This window comes from Sminthopsis crassicaudata, chromosome 4 (genome assembly GCF_048593235.1).
Source record: "Sminthopsis crassicaudata isolate SCR6 chromosome 4, ASM4859323v1, whole genome shotgun sequence".
Lineage (NCBI taxonomy): Eukaryota > Metazoa > Chordata > Mammalia > Dasyuromorphia > Dasyuridae > Sminthopsis > Sminthopsis crassicaudata.
The window spans coordinates 295,232,573-295,254,820 of record NC_133620.1 but is presented as its reverse complement, the minus strand read 5'-3'; the positions used below and the strand labels follow the sequence as shown (position 1 = coordinate 295,254,820).

The window sequence follows — 22,248 nt, the reverse complement described above, 5'->3', positions numbered from 1 at the left end:
TGTTGGAAAATTATCTGTGCATATGCTTTGAAAATAAAAAGCTTGAAAAAAAAGAAAGAAAAGTTCCTCTACCTGGCAACTAGATGATACAAGATCAAGTGCCAGACCTAGAGTCAGAGAGACTCATCTGGTTTCAAATACTTATTAGCTATTTGACCCTGGTCAAGTCACTTGACCCTATTTGCCTCAGTTTCTTCATCTGTAAAATGAACTGGAGAAGGAAATGGCAAACCACTCCAGGATCTTTACCAAGAAAACCCCAAATGGGTCATGAAGAGTTGGGCACAATTGAAATCTTGAGTTTACTTGATTCTTGAGGGGGAGGCTGAACAAACATTTTCTTTTGATCGAAGAAGGTTGGCCTTTTCATCTTTAAAGTTATGATCCTCTGATCTGTAAAATGAGGTCTAATCTGGCCTAGGCATGACTAGGCCACTCTTTATTTGTGTACTTACATTTGTGGGTCTTTCAACAGTTAACAAAAAGAGATCCATTTAGTCATAGTAGAAGGAATATATTCAACAAGAAGCAGCATTGAGGACACCTCCAGTTGATTCACTGTAGCACCTTTGCCTGAGGTGTCCATTGTTTTGGATCAGTCAGTGGTCAGACTGAATACCTGGAAGAGCTTCTCATGACTGTTTTTGTACTCAGGTGGTGATAAAGAGGTATCAGTAGTTTGAACCTTAGTCTCTTAAACAAATCCTGTTTTAACAATGGTCTCAATATCTTTTAGTGTGTGTGTGTGTGTGTGTGTGTGTGTGTGTGTGTGTGCGTGCGCACGTGCGTGCAAACATATATATTCACACATATTTGATTTATATATATATATACACACATACATACACATATTATATACACATGGTATATACGTATATGTATATTGCATGTATGTGTATTAATCTAACTTGTATGGGACATGGAGCTAAGTAAGATTGCTTTTAACACAATTTGAGTTGGATAAATGGGCTTTTTTGCTATTAGGTATGGTGTATTCATTGTGGAATTGGCATTAGGTAGGAAAGGAGTCAAGTCTTAGATATAACTTAGGGTTCCTCTTTCCCCCAAGTGACAAAGTGATCAAAAGTTAAATGGAACCTGATCATAAGTCTTAGATGAACAACATTTGAAAGAATATATAAGCTGCTAGTCTGGTATTCTTTTCCTCTGAGGAAGGCTCTCCTCTCCCAATCTCCTGCTTTCCTTCCTGTGAGAAATGAAAGTTTCCCTCGGTGAACAGTTGGGGAGAAGAGGCTAAAATGATCTATTCTGCATCTTTCAAGTCACCCAGTAATAGTTTATTTACCACAAATGAGCCTTCCTTACATGTGGACCTTTCTCTACATATGAGCTCACCATTATATCTTTACACAAAATACTCTTAACCTGGGGTTAAGAATCTCATCTAGTTACTAGGGTGCTTTTTAGTTCTAAGTCCTACAGTCCCTTAATTCTCCCAGAACTCTGAATGATTTGCCCTTTCTCCTTCTCCCATAGCACAGACTTTGATAAAATCTCCTAAGTCCCACTGTTTCTTTACAATAACAGTTCTCAAACTTTTTGTTCTCAGGATCTCTTTACAATCTTAAAAAACTATTGAAAATCATCCCTCTTCTTGTTTATGTGGGTCCTAGCTAGATGTATATTAGTAAATGTTTAACAAACAGCTTTGGAGTGAAGATGGGGGAATATGTACAAATAACAAGGCTCAAGAAACAATCAATAAAAACAAAACAATCCCTTATTTGTAGTGTTAGCCTCACACTGAAAGTTTAACAATCAGTTCTCTGGAACCAGGTTACAGAACACCTCTGGATATCTATTGATCTTAAATGTATTAGAAAAGAAAACATCTTAGTATTATTGTGAAAATAATTTTGACCTCTGGACCCCTAAAGAGGTCTTGGGGTTCCCTGGACACTTTGAGAACTACTCTATAGATCTTGGAGCAATTTTTACTTACAGAGTAAAATTTTATTGATTCCTATTAATAAAAAATGTTTGCACCTCAATATGTGCATATTTACTTATTTATACCTTACATATAGTACTGTACTAAATGTTTATATTATAAAACTTATAAAAATAGATATTCTAAAAGGACGAATTGGAATAATGTTTGATCTTAAAAGTAATGGGGAGTCACTGGAGTTTATTGAGTTAGGAAGTGACAATAGTCAGACATACACTTTAGATTCATTTTTAAAAATTATTATTATTATGCTGAAGCAATTGGGGTTAAGTGACTTGCCCAGGTCCCATAGCTGAGACATGTAAAGTGTGTGAGGTCACATTTGAACTCAGGTACTCCTGAATTCAGGGCTGGTGCTCTTTCCACTGCACCACCTAGCTGCCCCTAGACATACACTTTACAAAAAGTTTTTACAAAAAAATTAATTTAAACGTCAGAAGAGACAATAGTCCTGGCGAGACGGAATGAGGAACTGAACTAGGATTACAGTTGTATGAGTAAAGGGAAAGAAGACAGACACTAGAGATGTGAAAATAGAACTCACAAGATTTAGCTACTGAATCCCCAATGTAGGTATAGGTCATGGAAGCTTACATTAAGGTTGTAAAAACCTGGATAAATAGAAGGATGCTGCTGCCCTCAAGAGTAGCAGAGAAATGAGGAAAGTGGATGGGTTTGTGAGGAAACACTATCTGCAATCCAGCGCACAATTCAACCATGTCTGTTCATCCTATGTGACTCATTCTGTCTCACTCTGAATGCAAAATGGTTTGGTCACTGCCCCCAAACACAGAGCCTACAATCTCCAGGGAAGTAGGCACCTGATGCCATCATGAGATGATTTGGGAGGGTCAGGGAGTGAGGAGCTGGAAATTTCCCAATGGCACTTGTGAGAGTGCCTTAAGGAAACTTACTGGGCGGTGTGTGTGTGTGTGTGTGTGTGTGTGTGTGTGTGTGTGTGTGTGTGTGACACTGAGAGAGAGGGGAAGTCAGCACCTTGTAGAGCAGAAACATTGGGAGGCGATGGCGGGGAGGGAGCAATAAAGCTAGGTATGATTGTATTAGTCTGAAGAAACAAACAATAAAATAAATCAAGCCCTGATTTGTATTGTTGCCTCATATTGAAACAATTAGTTTTGTCATCTATTGCAGGGTGTGTGTGGGATGTGACCTGTCTTCCCATTCTCAGATTGGCCAGCACAGTTGTAAGGGGAGTTGAGAAGAGCACAACTTAGGCTAAAACCCCTTCATACACTGGAACTTGGGTGTCTATGCAGAGGTGCAACCCCCAAAGAACAGGGGATAGAGGGGACATCGGAGCAGCTCTTGCTCCCTTTTGCCTATTAAGCCAGTCTGACCCATACTTATTTTTGCCAGCTTAGTGCCAATGGACTGGTCAGAGCTCTTTGAACTCTGGCCAGGATCAGAATTGAACTGGTTGGTCCTCTCTGTGTCTAGTGCTGTATCTGATGTTACATAGTTTAGAGACTGAAGTGGTGTGTGGTAGGGGAGAGTTTGTATGTTCATTACCCTTATATTTCTGAAGCCTTGTTAAGTGGTTAAATGAAATAGAATACTAGCCCCTTGGCCAGCTATTGGCAGCTTGAGCCTAAAGAAAAGAGATATCCCCAAATATTCTCAGGATCCCTTAGAACCACAAGGGGAGAGATGTAGGGCTACAGCAAGCAAGAGAATGGCTGGCACTCTAAGGTTTGTAAAACACTTTACATATTTTATTCATTTGATCCTCATAACAACTCTGTGAGTAGGTGCTATTATTATTCCCATTTTACAGATGAGGAAATTGGGGCTGAGGCAGTTTAAGTAACTGGCCCAGGATCACAAAACTGTAGGAGTATCTGAGGCAAGATTTGAATCAAGTCTCTCTAACTCCAGCCCCAACGTCTACTAGAGTAGGAATTGACCAAGTACACCCTCAACTTGTTTTGGTATGGCTTGCGAGATAAGGATAGTTTTTATATTTTAAAATAAAGTTTTATTGCTCTTAGGGATGTAAAAACTCACTTAACTCACAGGCTTTATGGAAACAGGGCAGATGTGGCCCATGGAAAATATTTCCCAACTCCTGCCCTATACCAGTCAGAGAGTAAAAGTCAAAATGGTAACTCTTAGTTCAAAATTTTCAAGTAAGGAACAAATTGTTAATATAAAAGGAAATATTTATAATTATTTGAAAAAATGCTCAACTTCACTCATAATTAAAGAGATACAAATTTAAAAAATTTTGAGATACCACCTCAAGTCCATTGGATTAGCAAAAAGAAATGAAGCAATAAAATTAAAGTTGGTGGGGTTTTAGAGAGGACTCATATACTGATGGTCATGGAAATATTAATATTGAAGACTCTTTTAGGTGAGCAATCTGGCAATAAAAGTTACAAAAGTAATCATTTTGTAAATCTTAAGAGTATTGGCAACCTTTTGGTTCAATAATTCATTATATCATACTTTTATTGTAACACAGATTCAGGGAAATTCAGACTGCCACAATACAGTAGAAGGAAAGGTAGTAACTGAAGTGGATTGTGGTCCCTTTAAGAAACTATATTTCCTATTGATCTGTGATTCCTTTCAGATTCCCAGCCCCTCCTGGCTGAGGCATATCCTCCCCAGACAAGTTGTCTTTCAGGGATGCCAGAGCCTTTGATTCAATTACAAATCCTGGTCAAAAAGCATCCCTTTGAATTCCAATAGGAGATCTGGGCTTTTCCCAGTCCCCACTGGTTCTGATCTGCTCAGGCTATCCCAACCCTCCACCAAGACACTCCATATGATATCTTCCATCAACTAGTCTTTGCAGATAGACCTTAGCAGCTCCCTTTGCTGCCAGGACCTTCTGTGCACTGAGAACTGCATTCTTAGTGCAAAACTCCATGAGGCAGATTTAAAGGGGATTCTTAATAACTCTCTTATAGGCACTAACCTCTAGACCACCAGGAATCTAGACCACTCAAATAACATCAGTAACCATTTGCCATGAGTATGTAGTTTGAGACAGGGTTCCTAGTCAGCCCATGGGAGAAGGAAAAAGGAGAAGATTCCTGCCACCTGGCCAAGTGCAATTTGATTTAGCCTTTGCATTTTACATTCCTAAGTCAAAAATTGGTAGAAGTCTGTCATATTCATGGAGGATGTTCATGCTTCAGAAGAGAAAATTGGCTTGAGAGATGGAAGAAGCAGCAACACAAGATTAGAACAGACAGAAAGTGAAGCATGCCAGCTTTTTTGAAGGGAATTACTCCCTAAAGGAGGGATGGTCAGGAAGAATGGCTGAAGGGTAGTCCACTGGGGTCTGAGTCAAACAGCACCCAGCATTTGGGAAAGAGAAACTCTGGAAAACTGGCAGTTAAGTAATAGTCAAAGGGAGCTTCAGGATACAGAAGAGAGGAGAACCCCAAACACTTTCTCTCTCTCTTTGGGGGGAACCCTAAGCTCTCCCCTGAGAGACCGCCCCAGGGAATCAAGATAAAGTGGTTTCATTCTGTTATCTGGGTGGGACTGGTTGAGTCCAGGACCACTCCTACTTTGCCGGAGCTGGAGATCGGAGATTTCTATCCAACTGTATTGAGTTGGAAATTAGCCCAGAGACACTCATTCAATTCCAAGATTCTCTATTCTCATTCCAGCTCAAACTGCTTCCAGCCCCCACCAAGAGCTGCCCCCAACTTCTAGCCATCAAAGGGAGTAGCTGGGCTCAATCCTCTACAGCCGAGGACTTCAAAGCAGGGATCATGCCAGGCCAAGGGACCTTCCTTGACATAGCTACCTGTGAGTGACTCTCTACCTGCTGAAAGACATTCTTTTTCAGAGTTACTCCCTCTTTGTCTCTCTCTCCTATTTCCCTAACAGGACTATGCCCTCTTGACCTTTCTGCTGGGATTTCTTTGCTAGGATAGGATTTTTCTGCTAAAAACTTTATATCCAAAACTTTATATCCCTCTGTTGGAACCTTGCCACCAAGGAATCCAGTCTTTCTAACAAAGGCTGACTTCCCAATGCCAATAATAAATTTATTTTTATCAGTTTAACTTTTTGGGTTTGTAAATCCTCCAGAAAGGGATTCCCACAACTCTCTGCCCTGTGCCAAGCCTCATCAATACAAGTTTCACTCTAGCAGGGTGACTCAGCAATTTCTTGGGACTCATTCATTTTGCACACTGGGGAGGTTATTATATTCCTTTTAATACGGAATATATATTTTTAAAATTCTGTTCAAAAATTGTCTTAGCAGTATTATATATAGTTGCAAAATTGAAAACAATACAAGTTGGATAAGTAGGATAGCTAGGTGATACAGTTGCTAAAACCCTGAATTGGAAATGATGGAGTGTAGCAATGCAGAAACATTGAATGTTGACCCCACAAAATATTGGGATTCCGGGGCTCTCCAACATGGTCCATCAAATGTTGGGGAGTGGGGTTGGACCCCCAAAATATATTGGGATTTTGAATCAGTTTCATGATGTGTCTCAGAAGAATTTGTAAGCTTAAACCATCTCCAAATCAAAGATTTGTCATGACTGGCAGGCTAAATTCCAAAAATGAATTAGTGATTAATAAGGGGAAAGACATGGGCTAAGTTCCCTAGCAGAACTTGCCATAACAAGGGGAAAAATGCTATAACAAGAGGAAGACACCATTAAGACAGGAAATCATTAAGATTTCCTAATGAACTAGCCACTGAAACAATAAGTAAGATAAAAGGAGTTATCAAAGAAGTGGGGTATCAGTAAATTCTTTTATAGGAGAAAAATAACCTCAAGAGTTGATATTATAACTTGGCCTTCTGATTGGATACAGTAATTGTGGGCCATTTTCAACCAGAGCCTACTGCAATGAAGACCTATTTACCTACTTACTCCTGTTAATGCCTCTCCCAGCTTGCCTCAGAAAGTAGCTTGGCTTTCTGATTGTCTACAGTAATTCAGTCTTTCTCCTGTTAAATTTTTCCCTACGACCTAACAAGATAACAGGGACCAAGGACCCCATCTGATTTCAAATTTGGTCGCAGTTGTGTGATCCTAGACAAATCATTTAACCTCTCTCTGCCTCAGTTTTCTCAACTCTAAAATAGGAATAAAAATAGTAACTATCTCTCAGGGCTTTGAGGAGAAAATGAGAGAATATTTGAAAAATGCTTAGCATAATGTCTGCATTTAACATAGGCTTGTTAAATTATAGACTATAGACATAATGGAAATTAATTGCAATGTAATTAAGACTGATAAAAGATAAACAAATGCGGAAAGATATGAATGAAAGAATTCAAAGTTTAAAAAGAATGAAGTACACTCTATAAGCATATAAAGAAAAAAAAATTTTAAAAGCCTTACTTTAACAAAAATTTAAAAGTCAAGCAATAGGCTGGGAAAATGAGCAAACACTAGAAATAATTCTGACTATAGAAAGTTTGACAAGGAAGCTCAAAACTCATACTCAGAATTGGAAATTGAGGGGGTTGCCCACCAATTGCAGAATGACTGAATAAATTGTGAGCAATGCTATCTATATCCAGAAAAAGAACTGATGGTGTCTGAATGCAGACTGAAGCACACTTTTTAAACTTTATTTTCTTGAGGTTTTTTCCTTAATCTATGCTTTCTTTCACATGATTAGTATACAAATGTTTTGCATGACCACACATGTATAGCTTATATTGAATTGCTTGGATTCTCAATGGCAAAGAGGGAAGAAGGGAAAGAATCTGAAACTCGAAGTTTTAAAAACAAATGTTAAAAATTGTTTTTACATATAATTGGGGGATAATAGGATACTAAACCAAAAAAAAAAGCACAAACAGTAAATTAACATTAGATATCATAGCAAAAGCAAAAACAATAAATATTCATGGAGTGCTTAGTACATGATTGTAATTCTAAGGGTGATTAATATTAAGTAATCTTCATCTTCATGCAGTTTATAATCTCTAAAACTAAATAAAGTATGCAAATTACCTCACCAAGCTACAATCAAAGTGCTGTGAGATCTAAGTAGGGAAAAACCATTAACTAATCTAGGAAGAGGTAGAAAATCTGATGAAGGAGAATCACTTTTGAGTTGAGTTGTAAAGGATAGATAGGCAATAGAGCACTATAAGTGTGATGGGAGCATATAGTATCAGTACCAGAATGATATCTAGTCACCTCTATTTCCCAGTTTTCTGCTTATTACAAAGGCTTGTCATAGGATTTATTCATTTACCAACTGAGGACATGTGGTGACTTATTCAGCCACTAGATGGTGATCTGAGCACCTGTGAATAATCTATTTTCTCTTCTAATCTCTTTCCATCTCTCCCCTAAGCTCTCATGTTGTGCTGCACCTGGAACTGACTTTCAGTATAAGTCTAATTTGCTTCTCTAGACTAGAACATGCTTTAAATATTATCGAAACAGGAATCTCTTTCATTGCAAATCTTGTGCGTGCCACATCCTGGATGAGGATTTCCCCCTCATTTGTAAGGTGCCCCATTCACAAGATTTAACTATTCATCTTTTTTTTTTTTGAGAACAATTCATTCTTTTAAAAGATTTTTTTTGTGATACCTTTTGTTTTTATATCACCTAGATTCTCCTGTGTTATCCCTTTTAGCAAGTATTGGTTATTATTTATTGGAATAATTTATATTGTAATGATATAAGCCTTGCCTTACTTGCTTATTATTATTTATAATAAATGTTTTAACAAGAAAAATGAGAAGAAAAAAGCACTAGGAAATCCAACTAACACATAGAATAATCTGATGCTATATGCAATATTTTAAATCTATGGACACTGACCTTTGCAAAGAAGTTGGGGACTTTTGGGGGCCAAACTTGTACTTTGTAATTTTGCAGTAATGATAATGATAATATAGCTAACTAGCATTTAAATAGTGCTTTAAGTTTTGCAGAGCACTTTAAAAATATCTCATTTTATTCTCATGACAACTCTGGGAAATAGATGCTATTATCACTCCCACTTTATAGATGAGAGAATAATCAGATAGAGGTTAAATGACTTGTCTAGAATCACATAACTAGAAGTATCTGAGGCAAGATTTGAATTCAGGCCATCCTAAAAGTTCAACACATTATGCACCATGCTGCTTAGCTGTCTCTTCAGATTCAATTGTTTTGTGGTCGTTGTTTGTTTTATATTATTACTGTAGTCACTGTATATGTGTGTGTGTGTGTGTATATATATATATATATATTTTTTTTTTTTTTGCCTCAGCTTGTTTCATTTCACATCAGTTCATTCAAGTCTTTCTTTTCTTCATCATATTTGTTGTTTCTTATACAGCACAATAATTTTCTATTATATTCATATGCCACAAATGGGCATCTCTTTTATTTCTGTCCTTTTCTGTCACACACACACACACAAATGTTACCATATATATATTGGTGTCTATGGAGTCTTCCTTTTTATCAATATCCTCAGCAGTAGATTCTCTAGATGAAAGGGTGTAAGATGTTTTAGTCACTTTGTATAATTCAAAACTGCTTTTTTCAAATGCTTGTTCCTGTTCACGGGTCCACCAACAATAAATTGTTGTTCCTGTCTTTCTATAATCTCTTCAACATTGACTATCCTCTATCTTTTGTGACTACCTTTATCTTTTATCATCTTTGCAAATTTTCTAGTTGTGAGTTAGGCTTTGGGTTTCTTTAATTTGTATCTCTGCTATTTGAAGCATTCTTTCATATTGATTTGCCTTTTCCTTATTAAGGAACAATGAATGATTCAGAGTATTTTTTCATATGGTTGTTAATAGTTTGCAATTCTTCTTTTCAGACCTGTGCTTGATACAACAGGGAGTGCTTAATGAACATTTATTGATTAATTTGTTAAATTTGTTAAAGGATACTTTGATCATTTTTCTATTACGCAATGGCTTTTGATCTTATATCCTGAATACTCATTTTTAATGGCTATGTAATTTATTGTAACAAAGAAACAGAAAAACTCAAAATATATAGCAGAGTATAATATGGCTTTCAAATAACAAAAAAGGATTCACTGTAACTTGTAATGACTTCCTTTCCTCACACTCACTCCCTATTCCCAGAGAACAAATAGGACAGCAAGGAAAAAAAAAGGAAAGGATACCACAAGCTTTTTTTTTTTTGTTTATTTTGTTTTTTAAAGAACTAGCAAATGTCTAGTTGAAGCAAAAAAGTGATGGGAAGAAAATAATGGTGAAAACTTAGCTGTGGCTATTTTTCAGCCTGGTATACTCACCTTCATATAATCAATTCTGAATCCTCCTCTGGTCTGCTTTGCAGGAGCTTTACTTTTTGCTTGCTCTACCTTTCTGATGTAAACTGTGTCTCCTTTAATATTTTGGAAGCCCCTGATTTAAACTATCCCCTTTAATCTTTGGGGGAAGAATGATCTGGGGTCTCAAACCCTCCCAACCTCTGGGAGGGGTACAACCTTTGATCTATAAGAGAAACTCCCAGATAAGTAAACTCATTCAATTGGAAATTTAGACCTGGGGCATGGTCAACTCCACTATTGAGTTGAAGATTAGTCCCAGCTTGGAGCCAGGGAAAACCCAATAAAACCTCAGGCCTGTCAATCCATCTCTGCTAATTCCTAAATAGGAGTTTGCCCTCTAAGAAAGCTGTCTTCTTAGCATACTGTTTTCTTAGTGTAAATAAACCCAGATAGGGAGGGGTGGTATTAGGGTATATACCACATGGAACACCTAGCAGTCACTCTACCTGAACCATCATGATTCCATGCAACACATGTATTTGGAGATCTCCTTCCATAAGAACTATTCTGAATGGAGTCTTTGTGGGGGCTACTTTACAACATATCAAGTACAAATAGCAATTATTCACCTGTTCCTGGGCTCTAATTACTATTGGATAATAAATACTCTTACATTGGCCTACTATCCAGTTATGAGTTGGATGATGCAAAATGCTTCTTCCAACAAGGAGGTTCACAGGAAGCTTTTCTTGTTAGATAGATCAAGTATGCCTGGATCCCTCAAATGTTAATCCTCTTCATGAAAAGGTTGTGACTCTGCCAGAGATAGGGGTGTTTAGTCCAAGTCCTGATATTCTTCTTCTTCCAATAACCTCATGGTCTTCCTTACCTATTAGGATCTGTCTCCTGAGGAATGCTGGTTCACTGATGTCCTTGTCTCCTAAAAGGGATATGTGCAACTGGACCTTAGGGGTCATTAATTCTGTAATACAGGGTATTTTGGGGGATAGAGATCCTGGCAAGTTCTTCCAGTGAACTGGACTCATTATTGCATATAAAGAGCCTTAAGGTACCGGGATCTCATATCTTCATCTGCACAGATTCTCAAAATTTGGCCACTAGCCTGTTGAATAGAGCAGAGCTTGGAGTAAATGGGATTAGACAATCAACTGCCCCTTTAGGATCACAAGGAATTTTGCTGATGTCCCCCCAAATTGGCATATCTATGGTTATATCAAAAAGCATCCATTTACCCCCTGCTGAACTGAATTGATTTCATTATGAATATAGCAGATTGAGGAATGGATCTGCTACCCACCTAGACATGCAGATTATGGTGCCATGTTGCATTGAACCATATGATCCCTCTAAACATGAAGTTGCTAATTCTGCCTAATGGTGTCCATAGGCAAGCATGGCATGATTCTGCATGGTTGCTGACTTGTCTCCAATTGGCAAATTGATTATGTTGGCCCTATCTTTCCATCTCAGAGCTATCATCAACCTTTATCATTAAGTGTGGTTGATATCTTCAGGTTATGGCGTTACTGTGCCTGCCCAATATACTGCTATAACCATCTCACAGAACTTAACCATTCTTTCTGTTCCCTTTCCCTTCTGATCTTTTTTCCAAGACTCAAGATGGGGCCCACTGTCATCACATCTATTGAGTTTACCACCTACTATATCAGTTCAGGGAAGTGGCATTTTTGAATGAATTTCAGGTTCTTGAAATAACAGCTTCATCGATCATACCTATGACTATCATGGTTTAGTTCCCTAAAATTATGTGCTAAATAAAATCTAAGCCATTCAAGGAAGGGGGAAGGTTTTCTAATTTAGGATCCAACCTTCAGGAATATTTACCTGATAATACAGACTGTTTAAGGATTTGAGTGCAAAGAGGATAGGGATTTAAGCAGAGACAAGAAGTTTAGGTTTGAAAATAATGTGGAATTTCTATAATTTTTTGTAATATAAATAATAAGGGGTATGAAATGAAAATTCATAGTCTTATAAACAATTCTTTTTATATACTAAAATGCTATTTTAATAGTATTTAGATTCAGAATTCAAAAAGGTAAAAAATAGAATAAAAGGTGCTCTAGGGTTGAGATTATGCTAATACTTACACAGCACATTTAAATTTTACAAAAGACTTCATCTATATCACCAATCCTCACAACAACCCTGTGAGGTGGGCACTATCATTTTACATATGAGAAAACTGAGACTATGAGGTTACCTATTTCTTATAATTAGATCTTCTGGTACAAGATACAACTTTTTTTTTTTTTTCCCCAGAAATCTCCACACTCAACCTACTTAACTTCTCTAGTATTGTTGCTGGGAAGACCTCAATAGTTTGTGGAGGGCTTCTGGATTTGCTACCTGCTCTGGTGAGGACATTAAATAAGGAGAGCTCAAATTACAATACCCAATTTGTACAGTTTTATGATGCCACAGAAACTTTAGACAAGAATTGTTATATTTGCAACCACTCCTAGAATGTCTGTTCATAGAATTTGTGATGATTAAAAAACTAAAGCCTCTTCTGCTCTGCTTAAGGACCTTAATTTCCTATGAGACTGTATCATAAAATGTATTCTGGTATTTAAAAAAAGTAAAATTCAGCTTCCATTTCCTCATAATTATATTAATAGGTTTATACTCTAGTATGGATTCTCTGATGCTGAGTAAAGGCCAAACTCTGACTAAAAACTTTTTTGCACTGACTGCATTCATAATTTTTCTTTCCAATATGAATTTTCTTATGCCTACCAAGATCTGAGCTCCACCTGAAGGCTTTTCCACATTTATTACATTCATAGGGCTTCTCTCCACTATGAATTCTATGGTGTCTATTAAGGTCTGAACTTTGATTAAATGTTTTTCCACATTCATTGCATTCATAGGGTTTCTTTCCACTATGAATTCTCTGATGTTGAATAAGTTGTGAGCTTCCCCTGAAAGCTTTCCCACATTCACTACATTTATAAGGCTTTTCTCCTGTATGAATTCTCTGATGTTCTATAAGGATTGAATTTCGACTGAAAGCTTTGCCACATTCATTACATTCAAAGGGTTTCTCACCAGTGTGAATTATCTGGTGTCTAATCAGATCTGAGCTACACCGGAAGGCTTTTCCACATTCACTACATTCAAAAAGTTTCTCTTCTTTATTAATGCTCTGCTGTCCAGTAAGGTCTGTATCCTGTTTGAAGGTTTGTTCATCAACTTCTTCAACAGTATGGAGTCTCTGATGCTTAAGAAAGACTGTACGTCCACTAAAGGCTTTCCCACATTTATGACATCTATAAGGTTTCTCTCCACTGTGAATCCTTTGGTGTTGAAGAAGGAGTGAACTCTGTCTGAATGATTTTCCACATTCACTACATTCATAGGGTTTCTCCCCTGTATGAATTCTCTTGTGTGTAACAAGGTGTGAACTCTGACTAAAGGCTTTTCCGCAATCATTACACTCATAGGGTTTTTCTCCAGTATGAATTCTATGATGTATGATGAGATCTGAACTCTGATTGAAGGCTTTCCCACATTCTTTGCAAACATAGGGTTTCCCTCCACTATGAATTCTCTGATGCAGGATGAGGTTTGAGCTTCCTCTGAAAGCTCTTCCACATTCATTACACTCATAAGGATTTTCCCCAGTATGAATTCTCTGATGTCTACAGAGATTAGAACTCTGATTAAAACCTTTCCCACATTCATCACATATATAGGGTTTCTTTCCTGTATGAATTCTTTGGTGAATAGTAAGATTTGATCCCCGGTTAAACACTTTTCCACATTCATTACATTTATGGGTTCTCTTTAAAGTATTAATTTTTTGATCTTTAGTAAGTTCTGACTTTTCTTTCAGTCTCTGATCATATGGTTCACACCTTTGATATTTCTCTCCTGCAGGAGCTCTCTGATGAATAACAAGGTTTGAGCTGCAGTTGACACTTCTCTCTTTTTTATTACGTTCCTTGTGGCTTTCTTCTACATGGCTTTTCCTTTGGGTGCTTTTCACTTGCCTGAACCTTTTTTTTCGGGAATGGGCCTGGCTTAGTCCATCTCCTGGAATACTTAAACTTTGCTCCTCTAACTCAACTTTACATACCCTGGTTTCCACCAACTCATATCTTTCAGGTATTTGACTTGAAATTGTTTCTGATGTTGCTTGAAATGACTCATCTCCAGAAATTTCCTGCTTTGGCTTCCATTCCTCCTTTTCAATCCTGTTCTCACAACCTGAAACAATTAAGAAAAAATTTAAATAAATGTTATTTTTTTCTAAGAGAAAATAAATTGTTTGAAGGGAGAATGAATAATTAAAATGAAATAAATTTTCACCCAGAATAATAAATTTTAAAGTCCCCTAAGTGGCCAATGTTCTATTTGCTGAACCACTTAGCTGCCTTCTTCAATAGTTTGGCATTAATATTGTCCACTGGCCTCAGTTTTATTTCCTTTTAGTCAGTGGTAAGCTGGTAAAGGTTTAAGAACTGGCTTTCCAGGGGAAAAAAGTACAGAAGACATTCTAAGTTCAATATGCATTATTTAAAAAAAAGATGTTATTAATATTTTCTCCATCACTTTTAAATATATATATAGCTTTTTATTTACAAGATATATGCATGGGTAATTTTTCAGCACTGACAATTGCAAAACCTTTTATTCCAATTTTTCCCCTCCTTCCCCTCACCATTCCCCAGATGGCAGGTAGACCAATACATGTTAAATTCTCCATCACTTTCTTAAATCTAGACAATTAACAAAACAATAAAGGCATGATTTGCTGATTTCCAAGATATAGTGACACTGAAAATGTAAGAACTGGCTATTGTGAGCTTCTTTGAACTAATTCTAGTGATCCCTATTTTGATTGTAATATTTTAAAAGCTATAGTGTTTTAAAAGTGTCAATCAATCAACTAATCAATAAACATTTATTACTATGTGCCAGGCCTACACGGGGCTAGCAAAGGTTAGAAGCTAGGGATCCAAGGAATAAAGCAATCTATTCACAAGGAACTTACATTCTAATGTAAAAGACAGGTATGTATAAATAAATATATATGTGTTTATATGTATATTCAGAATAAATACAAAATAGTTAAATACAAGATAGTGTGATAAGGACCCTAATATTTGGGAGATCAAGAAAGACTTCATATAGAAAGTAATGTTTGGGTTCCATCTTATAGCTTCCTTCAGAGGAAATTAGTGGGTGAAGTTCAGAACAAAATCAATTCTAGGAATAATGGAAGGTCAGTAAACAAGCATAATGAGAGGGGATGACTCATTATGTAGTGAGCAGAGAAAATAGCAGTTTGGCTGGATCAGAGAATGTGAAAAAAAGATTAAGGTTTAAGGAGTTAGAAAAGTTAAGTTGATGCCAGGAAAAGTAATAGGAAGCTACTCAAGTTGACTACAAAGGGAGGGAAAGACATAGTCAAATCTGTTTTTAAGTTATATCACTATGTCCATGATATGTAAGATGGATTGTAGATATGACACACTTGAGGCCAGGATTTTTGGTACCTGAATGGTCCATGCTCTAAAAACATAAAAAATCTCATCCTTGATGGGTGGATATCTAAAGTGTGTTGATCCAACTTGTTTCTGTGTGGACACAAGGAGGCAGTGCATACAAAAGCTAAACCTCACAGTATCCTTGCTGGTCTAGGTCTGTCAACTTCTTTTTATTACTGTTCAATGACTTGAATGCTTCATTTTATATCAGCATTGAACTTGAATTGAAAAGATGTTGGTATTATGCCTTCTCCAGTAGAGACTTATCAGAAGGCTATTGTGATCATCTAGATGAAAAATAATAAGGGATTAATATGTTTGTTGATTGATTGACACTTTAAAAATACTATAATTTTAAAAACATTGCAATCAAAATAAGGATTGCTATAGTTAGTTCAAAGCAATTCACAACAACCAATCATTAAATTTTAAATTAAAATGATCTCAGAGTTTTTTGGGTTTTCTTTTTGTTTTAACAAAAAATAAAGTCCTAAAAAAACCAAACAAACAGCAAAAAAAGAAAGTCCTAAATTCCTAGGGAACAAACCATGAGTCAGGGAAATAAGTATTTATACAATAGGCTCATATTGCCTCTTTTTTTCCAGTTTATGATATTGAAGTTATCCTTTCTGACAAGACAAACCTCTCAATATATTCTCTTGATCCCATCCCCCCTTGTCTTTTCCAGCAGATTGCAATCTATCATCCCCTAAATTTATCACCCCTATTATCTCTTTTCCCTTTCCCAGCCAAATTTTATAATTATAACATTTTTGACAGTACATATGCATAGGTAATTTTTTACAACATTATCCCTTGTACTCCCTTCTGTTCCGAATTTTCCCCTCTTTCCCTCCACCCCCTCCCCTAGATGGCAAGCAGTCCCATACATATTAAGTCTACATGAGTTATCTCCACATGCCTCCTCTCACTCCCAATACTTTTGTAATTTGACTTCTGACCTCAACTTAAGTCAAACTTAACTGACACTGCTCTCTCCAAAGAAAATGACTTTTAATTGCCAAGTCTTCTCCGTTCTCATCCTTCTTGACTTCTCTGCTGCATCTGACAATGCTGACTGTTCTCTTGTCCTGAATAATCTCTCTTCTCTACATTTTTAAATACTTTAGATATTCTCCTTAATTATTTAAGAACTCTCATCAGTATGTTATACTACCTTGTCCAAACTAGATCAAGGATCAATCACAATCATCAAAACTGTCACGGACATTCATACTTTTCTGATGTCTTTTCATATCTACTTTCAACCCTAAACTACTCTCACCATTTGTTTTCTTTTTTTTCTCCTTTATGGTATATTGCTAAGCACATACAAGACTCTGAAATACTTATATTTTATTAATGGATCCCCAATCTCAACTTCCATCCAAAATAGCTTCTCTTTTTCTGTCAATGACACCAGAACTTCAAGTATATAGCAAATAAAGAAGGCTGACATAAAAGTTTATCTGTTCTTCTTATGAAATATCTCTCACATCTGCCCCTTAATTTTTAGTTCTATTGTTAGTTGAGGCTTATTATTTTGAGAGTGAGTGTTAGTCCCCTTCCCCACCTTTAGTATCATCCCATGATGATATACTCTTCAAAAACACCAACCATTTCAATTAGCTGAAAATTAGCTCATATACCCTCTCTTCTATAGAGTAATATTCAAGCACACATAAAAATTGATAGTAATAAGATCCTAACTCCTAACCCATGAATGTGAGGCTGGTTTTTCCTTAAAAAGTATTGAAACCATCTTTGAGACTTGTTTGGCTGAGGGGACTAAAGGCTCAGACTGTTGACATCATTTTCTAGTCATCTGTGTACCAAACACAAGACTGCTTGCTTGGGTAGTGAATCATAATGGGCGGTTCAGGCCAGGGGGCTTTGCTCAGCTGAATCAACAAAAGGTATCTTCAAAATCTATACTTGTTGAATATTCTTTTTCTGCTATGATTAAGTGTTTAACTTTTTGTTAATTGTGGGATTACCTATCTTATTTTGTTCCAATATTGAACCTAAACTACTAGGGGTGGTGGTGACCGGAGTTTGGCCACATTCTAAAAAGAGTTCAAGATCTAGGGAAGATGGATACAGTTGAAAAGAACTGACTCTTACCCTTTTTATTTCACCCTACATTTCTAGATTTCAATAACTTCCATGGTATATTAATGAGAGAAAGTTCAATGCTGAATCTCAGTTGCTGTAAAAGAAGGTTTGCTTAAGAGATGAAAATTGGAGAGTATAAAGGAAAAGAGAAGAAAGAAAGTGGAGGGAAAAGGATCCTCTGCAAAAGTAACATTAGATTTTGACCTTTTGCCACAGCACATATTTGCAGATCTGCAATTTTCTCATCCTTGAAACAGAAGTAATGAATAGAGCATTACCAAGTTCCCCATCTTCATCATCACATACACACAGAAATGAGTGTCAAAATTAGTACCTATGGTGAACAATTGGGATATACAGCATTTCCCAAACTTGAATTAACATAATTCTTCCAACTGTATACAAGTAACAGGGAGAGAACAGATTATTGTAATAGAAAAAGACATTAGATCTGGAGTCAGAGAACCGGGGTTGAAATACTGGCTCTGCTATTTATTGCTTGTGGTATATTGGGCAAATAATTTTCTCTCTCTCAGCATCAGTTTCTTGATCTGTAAAATGACACTCTTACAAGGACTCATCTAGCTCTAATGTTTATGAATCTTTTAATGGAAGGGATCTTAGAGGCAGAAGACAGCCAGTATTAGAGTTTTGCTCTAGCCTTCCTATTCCCCCTTACCTCCCCCCTACCTCCCAAAAATGATCAAGGGATTCCAGAAACAGGCAAGTCTTTGCAGTGAATCAGTCTTTCCTGTCACATTGAAAGACTATACTTTTTTTTTTTTTTTTGCAAGACTTCTAAGGAAAGTGAAGTGGGATTAGATCAAGGAAGAAACAATGAATCACCCATTTCCAATTTTTCATTCACCAGACTAGACTCCTTGACATAGGGAATCAAAACATCTAGCCTCTGTACCTCATGAATACCTGGAATTCTATAGTTTTTAATCCCAAATTAAACTGATTTTTTCATTGATCACATTTTAAACATTTAAAAATGTCTCAGAGTCTAAATGAATTATGGTTTAGGGGAGTAAATGCTTACCCAATGAACTCATCTTTCCATCATTCTCCAGCATCTGATCCTTACAAGAAATTTTCTTGTAGGAAGACCAGTCTCATGGATTCCTTGTAAGAAACACAGCCACTGCCTTCATTCTACTGGGTTCCTGAAGCAGGAATTTCTGTTGCTGTGAGGAAACATGAAAAGAAAGTTCTGCTATCAGTAGGGTAAGAAAGAGGTGGAAAGGACATAAAGGATTTTCATCTGACTTCAAGATGGTGATATATTGCCAGGAGAAAAGGGATGCTGTTATTAGGGGGTGGTCAGTGATTCAGAAAGGAGATGTGTGTGTGTGTGATAAGAATTGAAACTCATATAAACCTTAAAACACTTGCATACATTATCTTCATATACATTATCTTACTCAACTTTACCCTATGGGATATTGTGTGCAAATATCATTATCCCATTAATCCCCCAGAAACCTGAGGCTCAGAACACTTGGATTCACTCAGTTTACAAGCCCCACAAAACTAAAAAAAAAAGTACACAAGTGGAATTTGCACCGAGGTCCTTGCCGACTGCAAGCTCAATACTTCCCATATCGCCCTGGACCAGAAAATGTAGAGTGGAAGGAAAGACTAGTGCATAAATTTCTTATGGGATGGGGGGCACAAAAAAGAAAAGAGTGAACAAGAAGGGATGTATGTATGTGTAGGGAAGGGGTTTTATGTGTGTGGAATGTTCCGGTGCTTTCCTTGACCAGCCTGGGTCCCTTTCCCCCACCCCACGCCCCGTTCCCCTGTGAATGTTGGGGACAGGTTGAAGGAAGGCAAAGAAGGGGAGGGAGAAGTGTGCTTAAGGAGCAATGGAGAAATGTCTGAAGGCCTGCTGGGCTCCCAAAAGTCCAGGGGAGGGTTTGGGGTACAGAGGTGTGTTGCGGGCCCAGGATATGGGGTGGAGATCCTGCCTATAAGGGGTAGGGAAGGAAAATGCTTATGGGGGTAAATGATATATGACAATGGGGTAGGGGCGTGGGGAATCTTATTCAGGCTAGTGCAGAAGTGCGTGGATGGATGGATGAATAGATGTGAGCGCTGGCCCGCGGGGGGAGTACATACACAGGTGTGCATCGTGGCGAGAGGAGCCAACCCTTTACTTTCGGACCACGAGGAGAAGCCGGGGCTTACCTTCTTCAGGCTGTCACCAGCCTCTTGCTCTTTCATTGCCCGCGCCCCACCCACGGAGCCGCCATTACCACCGACCCTCGGGACCCAGCCAGATGGGAACGGCCACTTCCGGTGCCTTCCTTGACCAGCCTGGGTCCCTTTCCCCCACCCCGCTCCCCGTTCCCCTCTCCCCTCAGCCAACTGAAGTCTCCTCCAGCGAGCCAATGACATGAGTCCTTCATTTTCCTAGAGCGTCCGGGAGGAACAGAACTTCCGGCACATGGACCCCTCCAACCCGTAATTATCAAGTCCTGTGTGCCCGGAGTATGTGAAAGTGCTGCCGCTGGAAGCACAAAGACAAAAACGAAAACATAGAGGGGGGCGGGGGGTGGGGAGAGAAGACAAAACATTTGCCCAAGTCAGTGCACGCTTCTGGACTCACGATGTCGACTGGGTTGGAACTTGAGGGAGCTGAGCCTTTAAAGAAAGGGATTAAGCTATTTTTCTTAAACTCGCCATTTTACACCACTCCACAGAGCCCTGGGGAAAAGAATAGAAAGGTTTATTTTGACTCAAAGATAGGTTTTCTCCAAAAGGGAAGTAAATAAGGACTCGATCAACAAGATCAGGTACAGACAGGACTTTTCACAAAAGAAATACACAAGGTCCACAAGTGTGCCGGTACATTGAGCGAAAAACAAACAGTAGTAATGATAAACTAGGAGTCCAGAGGATTGAAAATGAAATATACCACGCACCTCAGTCAATTAACATTTATTAAACATTTTAGCTAAACTGCTTGGGATACAAAAAGATCTAAACGACAGCGGGGTTCTCAAAGGAGCTCCCAATCTAATAGGGAAGATGCTGTAAACAATCAAGTACAAACAAGATATACAGGATAAACTGGAAATAATCATTAGAGGGAAGACATTAGAATGAAGAGGCTTTCTGTAAGTGGTGCTTGGAGGAGGTCAGAGAAGCCAGGAGGCAGAGATGAGATGGGAGTATGTCCAGTACGAAGATGGAGTTTACCAGAACATCAAAACTTCCCCTCTTCCTAACTTTCCTATTATCATCCAAAGCATTTATCTCCCCAGTCAGGATTCCTAAGTTTCATCCTCAGCTTCTCACTTTCACTCCCTCCTCCATTGTCAAGTGCTTAGTTTTGTCTTTCTAATTTCTCCTAAATAAAACTTCTCCCCCCTTCTCTCCTCTTACATTTCTACCCCTCTGGTGCAGTTCCTTATCACTGCACACACCCCTGGACTACTTAGCTCACAAGTCTCTCACTTCTCCAGTCTATTGCCTATTCAACTGTTAAAGTAACCTTCCCAAAGCATAGATCTGACCATGTCATCTCCGTATTAAATGAATTCTAGTAGCTTCCTATAACCTCCAGATCAAATATAAGATCCATTAAAACCCTTCACAACTTGTCTCTTATCTTTCTAGTCCAGTGGAACCTCCCTTAGCCTGGGTCCTCCTCTTGCAGACTGTATAACCCCAAACTCTCATGGTTATTTCTCTTCTCCGCAACAGTTCTGTTCTCCTGTTGTTTCATGCTTATTCCAAACTCTCTAATTCAGAATTTCTTCTTTTACAGATTACAGAAATCACTTCCCTTTTTTATACAAATTGCTAAGAGCATCATTCAGTCTCTACACAATGAATTTTTCACACAGGCCTTCTCAGACAGGCTCTTTTCAAACATTTCTGATTATTTCAATCAGAAAACATTTTCACTTAAGTCAAGTCTCTAGAACCAGATAGGATAGTTTCAACCCCCATCCTTACAAAAGCAAGGGAGACAAGGAAAAAATTACTTTGGGAAATAGCTGGATAAGAAGGTGGTATCTGAGAATGAAATTTCAGATTATAGTTTACAATATAGAGATGACAGATTCTTGGCCGGAAATGGAATATATCTAACAAAGTTTAGAAAGAATATTTTTTTTTGCCAGAGTGGTTTGCAATTCTAAAAAATAAACAAACAAAAATCCAAAACACAAGACTTCCTGCCTGGTCACCTGAACAGGGGATACACTGCTCAATTTTCATATATCTATTGACACATGACAAAAACTTTGAAATTCACATCAGACCAAGTGATGATTAAGAAATATGGTATGAAACTATGGTAAAGTGATTTCTCCTACTTCAAAACAAAAAGTCAGGAAGGGAAGTTTGGAGAGGAAGGAAGGAGCTGTTAGCAAAGCCATCATC

The 22,248-nt window shown here is 37.7% G+C and overlaps 1 protein-coding gene across 2 annotated transcripts; it reads right to left on the bottom strand.

The window, feature by feature from the left end:
• Positions 1-12,224: 12,224 nt before the first annotated feature.
• LOC141540978 (uncharacterized) lies at positions 12,225-20,362 on the bottom strand. Of its 2 annotated transcripts, none has more exons than XM_074264941.1 (3): positions 20,044-20,362; positions 18,896-19,040; positions 12,225-14,452 (listed from the first exon to the last, which is right to left on the bottom strand). In XM_074264941.1, exons 2-3 carry the CDS (start codon positions 18,927-18,929, stop codon positions 12,864-12,866), a joined length of 1,623 nt encoding a protein of 540 aa, XP_074121042.1. In that variant the 5' UTR covers positions 18,930-19,040; positions 20,044-20,362; the 3' UTR covers positions 12,225-12,863. The 2 variants fall into 2 exon arrangements, with proteins under 2 accessions (XP_074121042.1, XP_074121043.1); XM_074264942.1 differs by having other exon boundaries at positions 19,975-20,171.
• Positions 20,363-22,248: the final 1,886 nt, after the last annotated feature.